The 17,739-nt window shown below is 39.3% G+C and overlaps 1 protein-coding gene across 1 annotated transcript in view; it reads right to left on the bottom strand.

The window, feature by feature from the left end:
• Positions 1 to 1,934: 1,934 nt before the first annotated feature.
• prtga (protogenin homolog a (Gallus gallus)) overlaps positions 1,935 to 17,739 on the bottom strand; it is a 44,918-nt gene continuing 29,113 nt past the window's right edge. The window contains exons 11-19 of the mRNA XM_036585604.1: positions 7,070 to 7,165; positions 6,339 to 6,525; positions 5,415 to 5,542; positions 4,472 to 4,642; positions 3,586 to 3,765; positions 3,106 to 3,229; positions 2,830 to 2,965; positions 2,649 to 2,747; positions 1,935 to 2,345 (exon numbers count right to left, since the gene is read on the bottom strand). Of these exons, the coding sequence (XP_036441497.1) occupies positions 1,935 to 2,345; positions 2,649 to 2,747; positions 2,830 to 2,965; positions 3,106 to 3,229; positions 3,586 to 3,765; positions 4,472 to 4,642; positions 5,415 to 5,542; positions 6,339 to 6,525; positions 7,070 to 7,165 (1,532 nt within the window). The remainder of the gene's footprint in view (positions 2,346 to 2,648; positions 2,748 to 2,829; positions 2,966 to 3,105; positions 3,230 to 3,585; positions 3,766 to 4,471; positions 4,643 to 5,414; positions 5,543 to 6,338; positions 6,526 to 7,069; positions 7,166 to 17,739) is intronic.

Consider the following 17,739-nt stretch of genomic DNA (forward strand, 5'->3'; position numbering starts at 1 on the left):
AATTCCTACTGAAAGGCCTTTCCATGTGAGAGAGGGCATCTGCATTAAAACTGCCTTGAAACACTATACAAACATTCAACAGAGGTCAGTGGCAATCAGCCTAGCAAAAGCAGCCCAGCTCTACAAGGATACCCTGTCAAAACAAACCATGTCCCTTCAAACATCACATGGCTTTTCAAATGTACTAAACCTTGAGTCCCTGAGTTGAGTACAACCAAAACACTAATTAACACAACAATGCTTAAAACGAGGTAGTTTAAGACAGAGACTGTAAGAGCACGGATACATTAACATACACACATTCATATGACGAACCTGAGAACGTTGGTGATCTATGGAGCGGATGAAATGACTTCAAGTACATCATTACCTGATCAATGTGGAGTGAAATAAAAGGTTGAAAGTTCAACATTCGTGAACTTTGAGGTAGATCGTAGAAGAAAATGTGACAAAGGCTTTGTACTCTTACAATCCCACTTCAGGACTGAAAAACAGACGAACATGGACAGACAGACAGACAGACAGACAGACAAACTCTAAGCTAGCAGGAGCAACATTATTGCTATAAGGAAGTCTAACCTGTCATGTTGATGGGGAGGCCCATTACATAACTTGCGCATAATTAGATATTAAATATATATGCAGTACTGTGCAAACGTCAGAGACTACCATCCATTTAATTTCCAGTCAAAATGGGCATCAAATATGTTAAATTACTCGTTTTGTTGAGGAGATATAAGAGGTTAGATATGCATTAGAAAAGGAAGTCAAAGGAAAATATGTGAAAAAAACTGGCGATCAAAAAATGATTAAAAGCGACACAGAAAATGAGACTCCTAACAACCACCTGGAAGACCTGGTTGACACCAAAACTGCCCCCCATCAGATAAACAGCACTTAAAGCTTTCATCTCTGAGAGAGAGGAGAAAATCAAGCTGCTTCAGATCTGAAAACATCCACAGGTGTTTCTGTCCATCCTTCCACTGTGAGAAGACGACTCAGCGCTGTGGGTCTGAAAGGATGTGTAGCTGATCAAGAAGAACCTCACTGAGAAAAGGAGACGGACACATCAAACAAAGAAGCTGAACGATGGACTGACCACCCCAGAGTCCAGACCTCAACACCACTGAATGTGTTTGATTACTTCAGAAAAAGATCAACCAGCTTCTAAGACTGAACTTTGGAGGTGTGTCTGCAGATTCTTTGAGGAGCTGAAAGTGAGTCTCCTGAAAAGAACGGAAGCTGTGATGAAGGTAAAGAGTCACATACTAAATACTGATAAAATGATATTATGTTTAGTTGTTGAGGCTTCTGTGTCATTTTCTGTTAAATATGTGTTTCCTGCTTTATTCCCGATGCTGAAAAATGAGCTTGTACTTAAATGGCTGTTTTGACTGGAAACAAAATAAATGAAGGGTGGTCTCTGACTTTTGCGCAGGAGTTTAACATGTGGTAAACTACGTTATATAGTTAAGCAGCCACAAATGTTGATGTGGTTAAGGGTAAACTGAAGCAAGTGGTCAGCACTGTCACACTAGCCACAATTCACTGTTAGCCACATCAGTATTGTTTTGGCTGAAGCTATCCCTTTAATAATGTAAAAAGAGGCTCTGGCACCTCTCCTCCAGTGATATACTCACTTAAATAACGTCTGAAAACGCAACATCGCACACTTCACATTGTTTGGACAATCTTTTCAAAAACATTCACGGTGGGTGAGGTTTTTTCCTTTCAAACACAAATGTTTTTTAAAATAAAATGAAAAGAAAAGAACACATTCACTGAAACGGAGGGCTCTGAACAGCCAAACCAAATAGTGATTCAAAGCAGCCTCGTGGTTCGGGGGCTTCTGCTTACTAGTCCACTGAAGCAGAGAGGAGGTAGGAAGTGTTGTGGAAGTTAGACCTGGAGTGAGCATTAATAACAGCTCACCACTAGAGGGAAAGTACAGCTACAAAAGCTTCATCACCGCGCACTTCCTCCAGGCCAGCAGATGGCGATGTAATCTCCTCTAGCTCAACAGCGAGGTATGGCTCACGCTCCTGATCTGGACTTCCCTCTGAACCCCCACTTTCCTCTTTGCTGAGGGACGCGGGACGACTGCTCGCGCTCGACGACAGGTTGGTCATCTCTGTCTCGTCGTGTGAGTAGCGTCCTGAGTCTCCAGTCTCGTGGCTGCCTTCGCTGGAGTGGGAGCCCTCTGAGTCGCCCCCTTGTGGTCCCAGCAGGGCGTGGAGGGAAGACGGCTGCTGTAGCGATGTTGCTCCAGGTGACTCGTCAGAGTAGCGCAGCAGAGTGGTGCCTGGCTGATACATGGAAGACGTTCCAGGGACCTTCTTTACCTGCTAAGAGAGGTTGACGACATAAGGAGGGGAAAAAAGAGAGAAATATTTTTATTACTTTGAACACTAGATTTATTATTCAAGGGTTTTTCTTTTACATTAAAAAGAACTGGTAAAGTTTACAGAAACCATTACTTCATCAAATCAATCTTAATTGACGAAAAATATAATTATTGAGAAAAGTGTGAGTGATTTCCTACTTCAACACCCTTCCTGAGAGATAATTAGTAACACTGGGCAATACATTTATTAATAAATACATAAATATGTGTCAGTAAACACTTGGATTTGTCCGCTATGCCATACCTTGTTTTCTTTCCGAAATAAATTCCATCTCTGTTCCTTCTTCGTCTCAGCTGTGGGTCTGACGGGGCCGTAACTGTTTATGATCAGATCTGTCCCACCCTGAGAATGAAACACATGGTTTATTAACACTTTTGTGCCATAATCCATCTTCTTATGAAAAGACTCTACTGTCTGCATTTACCTTTGCATCAATGAAATGCTCTCTCATCATGGGCACCATGACATCAGCATTCTCAGCTTGATTTTCATTGGCTCGGAGCGTAGCAGTTGGTGGGCCTTGACTTCCCTGCCTTATGACTTTGCTGGTACATGACTTCCTGTGAGGTGATGTATTCATGTCAGTGAATCAGCACCGAATCAGTTCAACAAAGTGAATCACTGAATCAGCACTGAACTATGCAAATCGCTGATTCTCTGAATTAAAGAGTAAAATAATTATAATCAGGTGAACACTTACCTGGCTTTGCCTCGGCACACCAGGATGAGAGCGCAGATGATGATGCACGTGAATGCAATACACACACCTACGACAATACCCGTCACTGACCGCTGGTCCAGATGGTAAAAGCCATCAGAAAACACTGCAGGGACACCCATAAGCATTAGGAACACACTCTCCAGCAAAACACATAAACAATAAAAAGCCTACAAACAGGGCAAAATGAGCAGAGCAGACATGAAAGTGTACCACACAGCTTACCTCAGGCAAGCTCAAATACACAGTATTCTCTGAGGGTACAATATTATGAAATGATATGTAAATACTCTCCAATAAAATAAGCAGCATAAAAAAGCTATTACTAATTTCAAGTACAGTAAATCAATACTGGTAATAAATATTGATCTGTGTATTCCAGTCATGTGTAGGACTGTAATAACAATGCTTTAATCTTGAAAAAGTCATTTGGAAAAATGCCTTGCAGGTTTTCCTACACACCAGTGGCATGGGTGGACCCATGAGAGTGAGAGGCGTGTCCAGAAGTTCGGCCATCGGAACTAACAGTGAGTTCTACAGCAGGTGAGAAAGGCCCATCTCCCATTTGATTAGAGGCGGATACTTTCACCAAATACACATTGCCAGGCTGCAGATTCTCCAGTAGAGCCATGGTGATGCTCCCTGAGTAAAGAAAATTAGTAAATTAATGACAAAGAAAGACAAAGCCTTTTCTTTTCTAAGCATTTCCAATAATTACCTAATGGATTTGAATATCAAGTTTCAGACAATGGGAGAAAATAATTAGTAGAGAATTAAAAAACTCAAAGAGAATAATGAATAATAGTCAAGAACTATTATAGCAGCAATTAAGTCACAGCTCCTACAATCCTACATTTATTCCATCAGGGACAGTTCCTACACATTTATTCCAGTTGATAGAGAAATATAAATGTACAGGATGTCAGTAAAGCAGTACACCATATTTACAGCAGTTCTGACCCGCCATCAAAAAGGAATGCTTTAATAAATCACAAGTTCTGTAGCTCTAACTGCCAGTACATGCTCACAGTTAAGCTCCACAGGAGTCCAAGGAGACGTTTCAGAGCAGTAGGCTGATTTATAACAGAAGGTCAGTGAATGTGCAGCTTTAGCCGCAGTCATAAAGAGCTGTTATAAAGAACATTCAGAGCCATGTTCTGTTTCTTTACGAAGCCTCTGTGGGTAAGCAATCACTACCATTCCTCAACGGCGTGACATTTTGAAAAGATTAGTGGGTCTTTACTTCAACAGCTAAGCGCAGATGCCTTACATACTCAGACGTTGCATGTTATAAATTTCAAGCACGCTGGTGACCGCCTGCCCTCACACACACACACACACTGCTCACCTTCTCTCTGAAGGATCTGCCACTCGCCAGCAACCCACGCTTTGCGTGATGCATACAGGATGGTGTAACGTGTCACAGCAACACTGGGCTCATTAGGTGGTTTCCATGACACCAGTGCCGTGTCTCCTTCAATCAGAGTGACTTTAACTCCCGCCGGGGGCAGAGACGGAGCTGAGAGCAACAGAGAGAACAACCAGCATTAGCCAGAGCAACTACATAGCAAGCTACAATTCAAAAAACGCATCAGTCCCCATGCACGACAAAAGCACCAACTCTGAAGGAAATCTCGTAGTAATGAGACCACTTAGGCTTTGTTCACACAGCAGGTAAAAGTGGCCCAAATCCAATATTTTTTCTTCAAATGTGACACAGATGTTACTGTACTTGTGTGTGCACTGCATTTGACTGTTTTGGTCGCACTTCAATGAGGCAAACACATTTGAAGCACAAAGAAGAGGTCAAACAGCATGAAAACACTGTAGTAGAGGTTTTGCTTTTCATTTTGGCACATGTTCAATGTTTCAATGAGGCAAAAATGTTTAAAATACTGCACAGTGGAAAGCAATGCAGCCGTGCCCTGAGTAAATTTCAAGATGGATTAGATTCAGTTATGACACAAATTCAACACTTCATTTTTTAAATGCTAATCCTCACATACTGTTTCTCAGTAAAGAGGTCAAACGACATGAAAACAATGCAACAGAGGTTTTGTTTTTCATTTTTTCAAGCATTCTACATGTCACTATAGAAAAATAATGTCATGTGTAGTCCTTTAATGTAGTGACTGCTTTTCTGGCACAAATTGCTCTCCATAGACTTCATGATTGATGCTGTTACTGTGTGTGAATAGTGAACCTGTGATGCAACAAGATTTGGGCAATAACTGTTTTAGCAAAAAAATACTGATACTGAACAATAACTATAACTAGTGGTTAGTTCTCACCATCTGGCAGAGTGCTCTGATACACCACAGGGCTCCAGGGGCTTGTAAGCTGGTCTACATGCAACCGCACAGCAAACTCATACCGAGTATTCGCCTCCAGGTCCTTCACAAGCAGACTCTGATCCCCCCTGCAGCCAGCAAACAACCAAAAAGGAAGACAGGAATGATTAAATGGCCTCATACTGCTTGTCGGGTATACTGAACATACTGCTGAGCTTGCGGAATTCAGATCTACTAAAGATATTAACTGAAGTTCGTTAACTGTAAATATTCTACTAAAGTCATCCTTCTTAAATGCTTTAATTTATGACATTCCTTAGAGAATCTCAAGCTGTATGCCCTTATGCTTGTCTATCTTCTCTGTTTCAGACACTGTAAACCGGGGCTGCCAAAAGTGCGTCGCACATGCCGTCTGATTTGACCTGCCAGAAAGGCACTCTCACCGAACGAAAGAACAAACACATCGCTTTTGTCTCCAAAATGGTAACTTTACAGGACGAGTAAAACCTAATTTACTTTTAATGTAAGTCAAGTGAACCAGATTTTTTTCTAGTAAGTAATTTTGGGCCCATTTCTTTTGGTCCACTCTTTCAAAAAATGTATATACAATGTAAAGGGCAACAGGCATTTTCAAATTACGTCAAGAACTGAAAAACAAAAATGGAAATATATCTCCAAAAATGGAAATATCTCTAAAATTGGAGATACTTCTTCCGACAGCAGTGATATTTCTGTCCTATATATAACTTGTTAAAGTCTATTTTCTTTGAAAATTGTGTTTCTGAAGTATTTTCGTAACAAAATATAGTGTCTTCTTTGTCTTTTTGGCCCTCAGGCCACCACAAGCATTGCACTTTGGCCCCCAAGACAAAAAGTTTAGGCCCCTGCTATAAACGCTCCCTCCCTCAGGTCAGCAGTACTCACGTCTGTAGGTAGAGCACCAGCGAGGCGTTCTGGAGGCCGACCGGGTTACAGCGGACCGTGTAGTTGACAGTTTGGCCGCCGGTGAAGGCGGGTCGAGCCCAGTGCAGGAAGACGGAGGAGGAACTGTTTGTCCGTGCGTACACGTGGTGGGGAGGAGGAGGTGGGGGCACCAAACGATCACGTACCGCTTTAATGCAAAGCAATATAAACACACAGTATGTCAGTAAATCAATAAGCAAGAAAATTAATGCACAAAATGAATGTGCTGGGGAACTCTTTTTGTATTGTTTTAGCTTTGTCTCACACCAGGGGTGCCTAACCCTGGTCTTGGAGATCTACCACCCTGCAGAGTTTAGGTCCAACTCTAATCTAATACACCTGTTTCAGGCAATCAAGGCCATTATGCATGTCTTGTGTGCTGAGTCAATGTCCTTTTCTAAGTTCAGTGAAATTAATGCCCATGGAAATGAATTATATGCTACAGATATTGTACAGATTAGGTTGGTAACACTGGAGTGTCCCTTGCATTTTGAATGGGAGAGAACAGTGTGTTAACATAAAGCACGCAGCATAATTATAACTGTCAGTATAATTGTGTCAGTGATTGTGTCAGTACTGTATGCACTTCTCATACTGCATACAGACACTCTTGCATTAGAGTAATATGATTATTGTAACATAATTATTAAAATTAAAATAATTTTAATGTGATCAAGTGTGGTGGTCCTTACAGACACATCCTGGAGTACTGATGGTCCGGTCAGCCTGGTAACCCTCCCCTATGAAGTTAAAGGCCAGGAGCTTGACGTGGTATTTCTTCCTGGGATCTGATTAGAGAAAGAAGGGAGAATACAAATTGTGAATTTTTACCAGATATGAATGCTCCCATATGGGTAGGTGAGATGACTGGGATAACTTTATTATTATCGTGCCTAATTACGTTATGATACAGTTTTCTGAACCTTCACTGTTTCTCAGTGTGCATAAACACACACATACAATCACTGCCACTCAGCACTCATAGCTCTTTACTGTTTATGTAAGAAATGGCAAAAAGCTTCATGATACATAAACATATCATGATATTTTGTTTTTGATATCCAATAGACGCTTTCTACAATTGATCTAAGTCTCTTATTTATGAGGCATGATCAATTAGATCAACGCTCTGCAGCTTTGAGAAACCCTGTCTGTTCTCCTCCCTCTGCAGAAAACAAAAGACGAGTGCTCATCTCTCTGTTCATACCTCAATTATCCTGTCATCTCACCCTAACCTCCAGTCACACTTGTCCATCCCCCACTAACCCACACACCCCACATGGCCACTGGTCACTTCCCTTTCACAGCCTGCTCGCAGAGGTTAAACCAGGCAACAAAAGATCATGGGAAACAGAGAGAAAGAGAGCGAGATGGATGAACAAACAGAAATAGTGAGGTCAGTGACATGGCCAAAGTCAGGACCTTAGAGTCGGGAACAAAGACCATTTCGCAGATGTTGGTTCAATAACTATCCGAGTGGTCAGCCTTTGATTAATAAGATGCTAAAAGGCAAATGCAAAGCAGAGCACCAAACAGCACTCTAGAACATTAAAGACCACAAAACAGACATCATATCCCATTGACCAAGAAAAGTATTTGTAAACCACTGAGGAAAAGAGAAGACAGACAGATAGATAGGTAGATAGGTAGATAGATAGATAGATAGATAGATAGACAGACAGACAGAATATTTCTCTGAACATTTCTGAAAAATGTGCAGGCCGAGTCAAATGTCAGAGATCCCCAAAATATCTGATATAATAATTATGAGATTAATCTAACATTTCTAAGATTTCTAGAATGAAAGGAAGAGATGAAACAAATGTTTCAGTAACTCAAAAAAAGAAATAAAACCAACAAACAAAACAACAACAACAGGGGAACAGGGAAATTGCATCAATTTTTAAAAATTTCTGCGTAATTAAATCTTTGCAATATAAACAAGTTTATTCAGAGTGGTTTGATGTGAAATGCCCCGTTGTAGAGAAGCTTGTCAAATTAAAACTCTTCACAGTGGTGGTGATAGGAACCAGACGTCTGAAATGTTTAAAGTGTCTAAAGGCTCCCTCACACAAAGTTAATGCATTGAATGGTAAAGAATACACTGCTGGGTGACTGAGCCACTGTTTTCTGACAGTTCTGAGAGAAAGTTTTGGCTTAAAACATATTTTGTTTAATCTGTTAATAGTTGAGGGGTATAGGCAGGCCTTTCTAAGGCAAAGTAGTCCCCAAAGAAAACTTATTTTTTTCTGATTTAAATTATTTGACCGTCATGAGCATTACATATACAAAGTGAGAAGACACATGTAGGTTCGCTGGCCATTTTGGATAGTAAATAAAATGGCTATACCTATGTTATTACTTTATTAGGCACAACAATGCCTGGCTCCCATCACCATCCTTATAAAGTAATCTGAGCAGGTTAGTCTTCTATACAATGAACCATTTCACATCAAACCACTCTGAATGACTTGTTGAATGTGTTGTATGGTACAAACTGTGAAGTATTTTGGAATGCAAAGAGGGCAAGTTTCCCGACAGTCTAACTAAATTACACTGAAATGTTTTTCATAAATCTCAAAAATAATTATTTGGAGCAACAAAGCTGTAGCACAATTTAAAAGTACAAAAACACCTACACATTCACACTAAATTTCACTTTAATGTCACACAGTTAAGTAAGAATTGTTTAACAGCCCAGATTCAGCTTCATTTCTAGGTAATACACAGGTACATACTACTTAAAACTCTTATGTCTTTGCACTGCCTTTTTCCTAGTACTTCAAGGCATTTCCCATTGACTTTCCTGCTTAAAGCACTTTAGAGTTTGTACCACACACCTACCCAGTCAATACCTAGAACCTCAGTGTATTTTAGTCTTGCAACTCACCATCACGTTACCCAAAACAATTACCTACTATTTTGGACCTTGTTTCCCACTTTTACTAGGTCAATACCCAGAACTTAAGTGACTGTAAAAGAAAGTGTTACCAACAATTTTTACTCATAAAAATGTAAATATTAATTTCATGTAGCAAGAAAGAACACTGCTGCTAACATAATGCACATGGAATGTTGACCACAGTAAGCAAACTGATGAACTGTATCAAAACAGCATGATAATGTCCTAAAACCAATAGCACGACAATCTATTGCAAACTCCTGGGACACTCAGAAATAGCAGAACATCCGTCAGCCTAATGAGCTCCTGCTTGGCAGGAAAGCACAAACATATCCCACCTCTGCATCTCACCCACATCACAACTTATTACACCAACACTGCAGTGCAAGGTCAGACAGCTAAATGTCTCATAGCACTGAGAGTGCGGAACATATGATTACTGAAAACAGAACAGGACGAGACGTGCAGCGTTCAACACCGTTTGCTCTGGGTTGTTTGTTTGTTTAAACTAAGAAAATCTGTCTGTTTTGGTGGCCCAGGCTTCCAAGATTTCAGCTTCATCTAGGGTTGAATGATTGATTGTATTTATATCACAACTGCAGTTTGAAGGAGTGCAGTTTTCAGAATGTAAAAGCTGCAGTTTTAAGCACTTCCTGCATTATTCAGTGTTGTCTTAGCAAGCTTTAAGTGGGGACATTGATCTTGTAACACAGAGCTTGTGAGCTGACTTTCTGGCACAATACATTCAGTGCTCAAACCTCAAGCTTGGAAAACTGTGTGTGCTGGTCTTCTTCAAAAATAAAAAGACTGGAGCTTAATTCATATCAACCTGAATTCTTAGCCATTTGGTATATTCGGTAGGTAATGCTATCTCCTCATATATTTCAGGTTATTCTGTGTATTATTTATTTGTGTAGGCAGTATCATGCATTTTATAGAGCTGTGAATGTTAATATAAGTGTAAGTATCAATGTATGCAGTTGCTTGCACTTTCCTAGGATTTAAAATATATTTTGTGTCTGTATTTAAAGACATCCTCTGCAGGGAACACACTTCTGTGTATTTTAATGCACAATCACTGCTTACTTGATGTATTTAATATATTGGGAGGAAAATAACTGCATTCAAATATGAATCGCAACACTGGTCTGAAATCACTCACAAGTGACTGAATGCCTGATTCAGCATGAGGGACTGATAATGAGCTATTCAGTTGAATCAATTATATGGATTATGGTAGTAACTATAATATGCAATTTTTTGTGACCCTCAAAGGCCTTAATCTGAATTCAGCAGATTTTGCTACTTGATGCATGCAGTATTCACACTGGCCACTAGATGGCACACAAGCTGAAAGAGTGGTGCAATAAGTGAGCATCTCAAGCAGTCAAGATTCAGGTTGCGTGCACCTATATCTTGGCAGCTGCAACTGGATTATTAAGCTAATTACACGATCACAGTTCAAGCTTACTCTTGGAAGTAACATTCAAACGTTTTTTAAACATCTGCCCAGTGACAGCTGGGGAAAATGAGCCATCTGGCTGAATGTGGCACATTTGTGTTATGAAGTGGTGTGGATTAGTGTGCACCGTTCACATATAAACAAATAAAAGTAAGTTAAAATTGAACTACACTGTCATTTACTGGATTTAAGGTGTGGATCTGAAGATGTCTGTGTGTCGCTTTTAGATGAATCAGTTTATCAATACTAATCAACTGCTGTAGTCACAACGAAACTAGTTTTAACTTTTTGCTGACCACTGACCACAATCAGTAGTTCAAAAAAAATTGCCTGTCTGGCCATTTACTTAAAATCTGTTTATGGCCTTTGGATCAGGGAGTGATAAGTGCTGTCTGGGTCCAGGTAGCAGGAAGTGATTGGATGGCCGGATGAAAGGGGGTGTGGTCTCTGGATTCCGAGCCTGAGGAAGCTCGGTGGAGCCTCCTAACAGAGGTCAACGTTCAAGCTCAGATAAAACTCCTATAGAATCCGAGGTCAGGGGGCAGGAACACGAGCTGGGCCTCTTTCTGCCTTCCACAGCCCTCACAGAAAGAGTGGGGGAGGGAGAGAAGACAGTGATGTCCCTCTTTCAACATTACCTGCATGTCTTCCGTGACTTCAGGCATTATTCGGATGACCCACCTTCTACGCTTACCTGTAGTTTTAGCCATTTGGTGGATCTTCATGGATTTCAAGTTATCTTGTGTATTATTTGTTTATTTGTGTTGGCAGTATCACACATTCTATATGGCTGTGAATGTTAATATAAGTGCAAGTATTGCACTTTTCTGTGATTCATAATATACTTAGTGCCTATATTTAAAGAGCCCATATGAAGTGAATCAAGTGAAAATAAGTTCTCCATCCTCTACACAAAAAAAGGCACTTCTGCACAATTTAATACATTTTAATTAAGTGTGTATTAATACTAAGCAAACACACAGAAATTGTGCAGGAAAAATCTATATTTAAAGTTGTTTCCTGTAAAAGACGTTTTCATATGTTTTCACTTAGAAAATCAACAAAATATGTAATTTGACTGGGGGTGCTCCAACTTTTGCAACAACTGTTTATGAATAAGCTGTGTGCCAATTGGCTGCCCTGTACTGTGCCACTTTCAAAAAGCAGTGTGGGCTTAAAACGTCAGTGTGAATGGGTGGGGCTAAACCGCTGTAGGCTGAAAAGGTGGATGTATGTAAATGAGTGCATTTTTGTGACATCACAGAAACAATCAATTCAAAACAAGCTGTTTTTGCAAGCTTAGTTTCCATATATGGACTGGGGTGAGAATGGTTTTGAAATGTATGATCAAACCTACAAATCTGGAGCTGAATTCACCGAAGTGTCTTTCTTCTATTTCTTAATTTCTTTCTTAAGAAAAAAGTTACGAAAAAATGTTATTCTTCAAATAACTTCTTAAGAATTATCCTATTTTATTTTCTTAACTATTTTCTTAAAAATTCTTAAAACTAGTGTTTTTTTTGAAAATTTTATTTTATTAAATGTTTTTTTAACCTTATGATAGCTTCACACTTCACTTTTATGTTCACTTTAATATTGTTTTCCCATGTAAAATCTGTGGAGGGTCTGCTGAATAGCATTTTGCCCAAAACAGTGCAGTGAGTGTAGTGCGTGCTGTTGCTATTTAGGTAAGATAACAGTAATTAGTCCCCAGTAGTTTTTTAGGAGAGCCTTTCCTTTAAGTCTGATGCATTTATATTCAGCAAACTTATGAAGATCTTGTGTTACCTCTCACATCAAACTCCAGTCGAGCACAGCAACAGGCCTATCCCTGTCCCCAGCGAACACTAGCCTGGGGTCACTATACCACACACTGTGAATGGGGGGAGTGAGAGGGGTTTGTGTGTGTGAGGGGGTGGAGGCGGGGCTGACATCTGGGCCGTGACCTTTGACATGGAATGGGCAAGCCAAATCCTGCGGTAAAATGTTTGGCAGGGTGGGAGAGAAAGAAAACGTACGAAAGAAGTCCCTAAAAACCATGACACAGCATAACACTGCATATACTGGAAAGTCATGTGGCAGCTGCTTGTGCACAGTCATGCTTTCGTCATGGAGAGGTTTCCCTTTCTGTAGCACTGGACGCACATACTTGTGCTAATCCAGGGTTTCCATGGTGACAGAAAGATTACACGCACACACGTTTATACATACACTGAGGCAGTAAGCTCGGTTGGACATGTGCATTGGCCTGCAGTCAACAACATCAGAATAACACAGATAAGAGGAATAGACTAATGGATTCGAGGGTGTGTTTACTTGTGTGTGTGTGTGTGTGTGTGTGTGTGTGTGTGTGTGTGTGTGTGTGTGGTCGCTCCTTTCAGATGAGTTACAAACAAACATAACTTGAATATATTAATGCATAACTGAATAAATTAATGCAAATTTACAAAATGGCTAAAGCACCTCCAGATCCTTTATGGGTTTGACTGGACTGGGTGTGTGTGCTCAGTTTCAGTACTGTGGAGAAGACCTGAGTGGTACTGATAAAAGCCAATATCACAATATAGGGGTGGGCAGCATAACAGCATTTATCTATATATATATATAATGTTTATTAATTCACCTTATTAATGCTAACCCTTTATTAGTCCATGCTTCATGAGTGCTGTTTATGCTTAAAGATTTGCTAAAAGAATGTCTTACAAACCTGACATAGCTATAGCACTGAAAGCAAAACTCAGAGCTGCTGTGTGACACCAATACCACTACAGATGATACAGACTTGTAATCTAAATATTTTGAAAATAATTAATACTTTAGACAAGTGGCAGCTGAACACAGTCTCAACCAGTTTATTGTTGGTCTAAAATGAGTACATTTGGGGCTGCATAAATCCACAAAAAACTTGCTGGGACTTTGTTTATTGCTTTTCCAGCTATTCATTCATTTTTCCTCTGTCAACAAACAGCCCACAGAAATGCATCTGACGAGGCAAAAACCCAACCAGGCCTCAGACCACACAATAAATCTTTCAGGGACTTATCTGAACCATGGAAAACCAATTCTACAGATTCAAACACACAGGAAACTAGGGATACTAGTCTGAAATGTGAGTGCCTTAACATGTTAAAGACGTGACTGAGAAGACAGAGACAACACAGCTTTTATTGCTAAACAGGCTGATCGTCCACTAATTAGGAATAAGTACCTGTGTAAGATGATGAGTCTCCATCAGCATCCAGTGTTACCAGTAAGTTACAGTTTCAGCTTAGCAGCTCATCTGAGACTTCATTACGTTACACAACCCGACATGAAGACCTACCGATTTCCCTCGGCTGTTCTTGGATAATAAAGCATGATTTGAAATGCACTCTTTTTCATGAATCCTAATCTTTTTGTGCAACACCAGTGCTGTCACCTAAAAAGGTAAGCCACAGCTCTACATTCATTTCAAACAAAATATTTTTTTTCCTTTTTTGGTGTTGTTTATCCTTCTTCGTGTTTCACCAGTTATGTAATCATGAACTCTTACGGATACTCCACTATCAAAGATAGTCAGAATGCCCCTGCCTAATGCATATACAGTTGCTCAGCGTGCATGTCTTAATTTAACTTTTCCTCCTCTGCAATTACAGTGAAGAAAATGGAGATGTCACTGTTTCAGAAGTGCCCTATGCAGAAGCACACACCAACTCAAAACATACTCTACTACATCTCAGACGTCCTTCCCTCACATAGCTGTCAACCACACATCAGAAAGAAACATACCATGGAGACCACAGAGGGAGAAAGAGAAGAAATGAGAGAAGGTTATTGCATGTAACATATGGTTAATACTCATTAGAGAGAAAAACACTCACAACCTGCTTTTATAATCCATCTGTAACTGCATTAACTGTGTGTATATAAATGGAGTGACAGTCAAATCTCTGTGATGTAGAGGAAAACTAGGTTTCAAATATTTCTAAAAACTGAAATGTGTATAAAATTAGTACTGTGATCCTTTTAGTAAGGCAGATGACATCAATGATAATCAATGGCAATCAATAGTAATCTTAAGAGGGCCACAATGGAAATAAGCTTCAGGGCTTTATTGTACTTTAATGCTGTGTGATTTTATTACATGTAATTATATGTATTTTAATCAAAAAACAAACTACTTTTTCTCTCTTGTCTGTTTATTTCTGTCTCTGTATGTTATCGCAGTTTGCCATGCAAGCTGCCACTCAGTAAATGAAAGGCCCATTTATCACCCCCAAAACTTCGCCTTAAGGCCTCCCCCAACCAGAACGCTTTACTGTGCACTGTAATTTACGCTGCGTCATTTGAATGCAGTAGGAAAAGGATCGATGCACAGAAGCCCTTTCCAATCCCTGTGTGAAAGGTCAAACAGGATTGGTCGATTACAGTTCAACTCCACATTATAGCTGATCTAAACTGATGGGAGGACTCAGTTTTAATTAAAAAGAACCAATATCAGGGGTCCTACCACTGCGTAAACACAGAACAACTGCTACGGTAATCGCATGGTAAGTGGTAAGACATGAAAACAATAAGAGAAAGAAAATGAATGAAGAATAGAGAGACAAAAAAAGAAAGAGAGACAAAACAGGCAGCCATGATACACAGCATAAAACAGTATATTCAGAATATTAACAGAACACAATATTAAACTGCACTGAAATTAGTAAGCCATTCAAATATGTACAACATTTCCACATGAATGGATTATATATTACATATATATTACAATACAATTACTGCCAAAGGTAAGTAAACTTAACAACAAAATTGTGTTGATTTAATATACTTTGTCCATGTGAAAATGATGCATACATTTGAATCAGGTAAATTCAATGCATTCCTTTATTCAGTCTACAAAAATAATAATATTCATTCTATTAATACGAATAGCATCCTCTAACCAGAATGTGACTAATTTACACTAAACGGGACCAGATCCGAGTCTTAACTGTTAATACTAAACTGCACGACTGCTGTTAGATCAGTGTCAAGAAGGAAACTCTAACCAACACCATAAATACACTGCTGTCTGTCTTATGGAAAAGTCTCTACATGCACTGACAGCAGATATGTCACCTTTGGCCCGGCCAAATCTGTTCTGATATTTTACTCTGCTGGCAGGACTGGTGTAAAAGCAGTGTGTGTGAGTTAGGGAGTGTGTGTGTGTGTTTGGGTATGACTAAGTGACAGGCGTCAGTGGGTATGATGTATGAAGCAGTGTGGGAGTTCAGAAGTGTATGTGTATCTGTTGAGGAGGAAAAATGTCAGATTCTTTGCTGATATGCAAAGTTAGCATTAATAAAGTGAATGAGCCCATACTTAACGAGTGCTGTTACACTATACTAAAACCTGACATAGCTTGCTTTATGTGGACAAATTACATGCAAAACATCATAATTAGATTTTTATACAGGTTCAACACAACATTGATAACCTCTACAAAAGTTATCATCAGTTTATTACTTGTTAATGACAAATACAGAGGGAAAAAGTCACTATGTAGGCTATAGAAAATTAAAAATCAAAATTTTTGTCATTGTATCTTGGCACCCTGAATAAAACTCACTTCAAAATTGATTCAGGGGTGTCTTGAGATCACCACCAAGTATTATCAGTGAAAATGTATTCTTCTTGAATTTATAGAGTGTTTTGAAGCGTAGAAATGTACATAGATTGGTTTCTGAATGCTTGTTTTTTTCACAACATAGGAAAAAATGCTTTGTTTATCTATAAAATTCATGTGCATCTGTGTGTGAACGCACAGTATGCATGTCGATCTGTATGTAAGCGTGTTGCTGTGTGTAGAGCTGCGTTTCTCTCTCTGATCATTAAAACTCTCAGGATGGTCGCCAGAGACACGGCACAGCCAGCAGCTTTGAAGTGAAACTCCCCCACCAGCACAAGCTCACAGCAACCATAAAACCCACCGTAAATCTCTCACACAACAACTCTCTTTCTCTCTCTCTTCCCTTCTTCCCTCCTCCTTTTTTTCTTTTCTGTCCCATCTCTATGCCCTCCCTACAGAGACACCCATATATCTCCCCTCTCCAAATTCACATTACCTCCTGTGAGATCACTGATAGAATTCAGCAACATTATCAGCCAAATCTCAAACTTTCACACTGTCCTCCCACCGTTCTGCTTACTTTTTGAGGTCACAGGTTTAACTGAATACAGCTCACAAATTATACATTCAAAGCTTTAGAATACCAAGACACCATTCATGCTTACACAACATCTGAAACATGCAGTTCTGAGCCTGAACTGATATATCGATTGGCAAATAATACTGGACAATACTGAGGCTAGGCTGATTAACTGATGCTATACTTATTACTTGTGAAGTTATATTATGTCTCAAAAATTTCTGTAACACTGAGGTTAATAACTGATCCCACTGATTACAGGTATTGGCAGAAATGCTGCTGATAAAACATGTTTAATGACTTGTTTCATAGTATAAATTATACAGTGTTTATATATTACAGGCAGACATTTGGTGGGCTGAAACTGTTCGTGGTATACATTATTTAATGTTTAATAATTATAATAAAGCTTAATAATTCAACAAAGAGTTTTTTTTAACAATTTTGACAAATGTGACAGCTAAGCACTGAATCATTTCTGACAATTCACAGGTGACAACATCATACTACTGCAGTCTATTTAACTTTTAACCATTTTAAATATTATACTATATTTAAATACTTAAATATAAGTATTGGCTGATATCAGTTATCTGAACTTTTTGCTCCTTAAAATATAGGAATCGTTCACAAAAATTCACATCAGTTAGACAGTACTACCCAGATATAAACTTCTCTTTCCAACATTTTACACTTATTTAAGAGAGGAATGGAAGGGTGAATAAGAAAGTCGGGTCAATGGATAATGTACAGCTAATACCCAGTGTGCTTGTCCCTACAGAGTAAAAAATAAAGACATGCAGAAAAGTAAAGAGAGAAACCGAAAGA

The sequence above is a fragment of the Colossoma macropomum genome, unplaced genomic scaffold (assembly GCF_904425465.1).
Source record: "Colossoma macropomum unplaced genomic scaffold, Colossoma_macropomum, whole genome shotgun sequence".
In the NCBI taxonomy this organism is placed as follows: Eukaryota; Metazoa; Chordata; class Actinopteri; order Characiformes; family Serrasalmidae; genus Colossoma; species Colossoma macropomum.